The 4,038-nt window shown below is 43.1% G+C and overlaps 1 protein-coding gene across 1 annotated transcript; it reads right to left on the bottom strand.

Annotated features, from left to right (window-relative positions):
• Positions 1 to 1,042: 1,042 nt before the first annotated feature.
• On the bottom strand, positions 1,043 to 2,708 carry tmem158 (transmembrane protein 158). Its single transcript, XM_084944597.1, has one exon. The coding sequence runs from the start codon at positions 2,346 to 2,348 to the stop codon at positions 1,647 to 1,649; it is 702 nt and encodes a 233-aa protein (XP_084800723.1). The 5' UTR covers positions 2,349 to 2,708; the 3' UTR covers positions 1,043 to 1,646.
• Positions 2,709 to 4,038: the final 1,330 nt, after the last annotated feature.

Raw genomic sequence — 4,038 nt, forward strand, 5'->3', positions numbered from 1 at the left:
ACAAAATGAATAAGACAACGTCGCATCTGTTTCGTCCACATTCACTGATGATATTTTTAAAAGTTGTAAGATTATATTTTTGTTATTTTCTAGGTGAATACAACATGTTTGTATGTGACTGTCAGTGCAAAGGACAAGTGAGGCGGATGAAGAGAGAAAGGACAGAGATATTGGCCGCAGATCGCCGCCCGTCCCTGAGCCTGGTTCTGCCGGAGGTTTCTTCCTGTTAAAAGGGAGTTTTTCCTTCCCACTATCGCCAAAGTGCTCACTCATAGGGGTCATATGATTGTTGGGTTTTTCTGTGTATATATTATTGTAGGGTCTACCTGACAACATAAAGCGCCTTTAGGCGACTGTTGTTGTGATTTGGCGCTATATAAATAAAATTGAATTGAATATTGAAGTTGTAAAAAATAATGATTATTTTTCACAAGATAATTTTCATACATTTCCACTGTCTTTATTGAATAAGGATACTTTAACCACCTGTAGATTTAGTGGACTGCCTCTGTGTGGTTAAGAGACTGAAACGATGTGTTGCATGTTTCTCCTCTTATCTGCTTTGCAACAAATTGTCAAAACGACTTAAATTTTGCCTCAGGTTTGATAAATAAAGGTTCCACCCTAAAATGATTGCATTATATTGAATTCTGTGATTATTCATTCTGAATTCTTCTTAGACACTAGCATAGGTAATCCTTCGACTTAGTGCTTTTGAAGGTAACGTGTGTAAACAACTGAATTGAAATTTGCAAAGGCGAAAAGGGTTGACTACATGAGCAAACAGCATATTCTAATAATATCATTTACAAGGCTCTGGATGCATGACATTGTGACAGTGGCTTCCTAAAAGTTTGATCTTAAAATCGCCCCATACAAAATCTAAGTTCAATCACACACGTTCCTGCATTTTAAACAAAAGTGAGCATAAACATACAGGATCCAGATCCAGAGGTAAAATCATGATCCATTCACATTTAACGTGAGTGCTTGTGTGTGTGAAGTAAATGTGACTGCAGAGAACAGGTCAGAGAAAATCTGGTATGGCCTATATATGTTTTATTTTTACTTAAATCTTTAGAACATGAATACAAATAACCACTTTTATTCAACTTGACATAAGAAATCTAACAATATAAGTACTCAATCCCTCTCTATGCCAATCATAAACAACAACTATGTTTTTAAAGGATCTTAATCTGGGGGCAAAAAACTATCACATTGACTTTTGAATGCGCATGACTGTTGGTTATATAGTGTATGAGACGGCACGCTTTGAAGTTCAGTTTTCAGTGCAAAAGTCCTACACATAGAATAAGGCAAAAACTTTCTAGAAAGATTAAAAACTATACAAACACTGTTTAAAGAGAAAAGTTTTGCACAGTTTACGCAGACATAGGAAGGCCTACAAGGGTATACAAAACACATTGGTGTTGGTCCCAGTATAGATTAATATTGGCTAGTATATAATAACCCTTTATACTTTACCTCGGTTGTCCTAAAGAGGAGGAAAAGGAGGTCTAAGAACACCCTAGATTAAAGCATTTGATCAAAAAGTTCCTCCGCAATCATTCATTCATACAGTTCGATGGCTACAATTATAGTATAGGCAGCACAGGCTATAAATATAATGAAGGATATTTCAGTTATCTGGGTCTCCTCTGCTCCATCCCATTAGGCAGAAATCCTGCAATGATCGGCACTGGCCATATGAGAGCAGCAACACTCCACACAATGATAACCAGAGTCATAAAACAAGCCACAAGTGTCGACTCGATGGGTTTTCTGTTCAGCCTCCAACTTTTGTCCCCCTTCAGCTCGTCGAGGCTGAAATCCACGCAGCAGAAAGTGACTTGATCCCCGGTCTGCTGGCCCCTTGACCTACCCTGACCGAACTTCCGGTACCGGGACATCCCGCAGCCCACGCACAACCGCAACTCCTGCTGACCCCCGGTGACCCCGAGGTGCTCGATGACAACGGGCGAGATCACCCTGTTGAAAGACGCGGCGAAAAAAGCCCTGCCGTGGTTGTTGGTGGTGTAGATGATAACATCACACTGGAAGCCGAAGCTGCTGTCCCAGCGGGCCACCAGCGACGTGGGCAGGAGTCTCTGGACGCTCACGTTGCACTGGGACAGACTCTGCATGGAGGAGGCGTCGGGCGAGGCGTCGCTCTCCTCCACAGACCTTTTGGAGAAGCGCACGTCCACCTCCAGGTTCGCCAGGAACCTGTTGGAGGAGTTGATGGGCGGCAGGAGGAGGTCCTCGTCGCTCCAGCCTTGACATCGCGGGAGAAGTGCGGCCACCGCGGTCAGAGCCAGCAGGAGAGTCGGAGAGTTGTTCAGCATGGCACAGGGCGCGTCTCTCCTGCTCGCATGGTGCGGTGACGATCGCCGGAGACGGACGAGATGTGCAAATGTTTAATTCACCAGTCGCGAGTGTTTTTTTTTTTTTTTTTAACGCAGCACCCAGCGGAAAGATTCAATTCCCTGCTCGGCTGATACAAATGGAAACGTCCAAAGGCTGTCATGCGCGCACCTCCCCTCCCTGCGGATGTTTCTATCCGTCTCGTTCTCCAAATGTGCCCATCTATCGGTACACAGACGTAGCAGGATGGGAAGAGCTGTGCGCTCTCAGCTCCGATCTTCACTTCCTGCCGGTCACTTCAGGTGTGAGCGCTGAGCATCAAAACACAAAGGAGTGGTTTGGGGGGGGGGGGTCTCTAGTGCTCCAGTGCGCAGGAGCTTAGTGCATTACATATTTTCTACTCATGCTTCATAAACTTACCACACCAAAAATAAATGAAAGCGTTATTCAGAGTCTACAGAGAACATCGCGTGACTGTATAGAGGCCAGTTAATCAGCTGCCCTCAATTTATTCCTCAATTTATTCCTCTGAGGCACCAGGAGTTAGCAGCATGAGCAGAGGCATTACCAGAAGTTTAAAAATAATCACGGGTCCCCCAGTGCACCCCTTTAGCCCCACTGAGCTACATGTCAACACATGAGAGAAAATCTCAAAAATGTCTTTGGATTTGGATTTGGATTTATTGAAATATTCACCAGGCTTGCTACATTTCCCGCACATTTATTATTTATTAACATTTATTAAAATGTTAAAGTGCTTTTTTTTTTTCAATGATTTGGCATCAAAAACGTGCAATTTCTAAAATCTCAGTTATACCCAACTACAAAAAAGCTTTAGAATGTCTTCTGACAGGGAGCAGTGTTATTATGGTGGGGGAGCAGCAAATTCTGCGTATATACAGGTGTCATATAAGACAATCCATCATTTGGAGCAGACTGAAATATGGATGTTTGGATGAATTAGTTGATTGCCCCACCTTTTTACCATCAGCAGCAAACCAAGAACAAGTTTTGCTTATTGTTAAATATCTCCCCCAAAAATCAGCACAAACAGACACTGGTCACTGATTTCAGATGATGATTGTTATCGAGGGCAATTAGAGAAAAGTCTCAGGCCTTGATCCAGGGTGAATGGAAGAATCCTTACTGCCACTGCTTTTCCTGCAGTGATGAGGTCAGGTTAAAATTTCAGTTTGACTGCAAATTCACGCTCCCTAGGGGTTTCTACAGCCTGTGCGAGTTGGGGAGACGTCCCCGTGTAGCACATGCGTGTCCATATGTTTATAAAAGTGTTTGAAGTATTTTGTGCCACAGAGAAGCATGATAGGATTTCAGGTGATAAGGGACAACAGCATTACAGCAAGGACGCAGTGACTTTGACTGTTGTTTCATTTGACGGACTGAGCTGAGAGATAAGAAGTTAATCCACCACATGCAGGAAAGATTAACCTCCGGACCTTTATTTATTCAGATCAGATTAGATTCATTGAGTTCAGCCTGAATGATGGTCTCTGAGCAAACAGCAGGGTTTTAGTGCCTTGCTCAAAAGCAAGTGCTGTTCTTTCATTTCCACACAAGTAGCTATACCTTGACTGGACACTTTGTTAGGAGCACCTTGCATGGACCCTCTTTTTGCCTTCTAAACTCCCTTAATTCTTCATGACACATATT

The sequence above is a fragment of the Perissodus microlepis genome, chromosome 11 (genome assembly GCF_051167445.1).
Source record: "Perissodus microlepis isolate ML-2025 ecotype Zambia chromosome 11, ASM5116744v1, whole genome shotgun sequence".
Taxonomy (NCBI): domain Eukaryota; kingdom Metazoa; phylum Chordata; class Actinopteri; order Cichliformes; family Cichlidae; genus Perissodus; species Perissodus microlepis.

Excerpts from the sequence above, each read along its gene's own strand:
- tmem158 (XM_084944597.1), bottom strand. The coding sequence starts at position 2,348 with ATGCTGAACAACTCTCCGACTCTCCTGCTGGCTCTGACCGCGGTGGCC.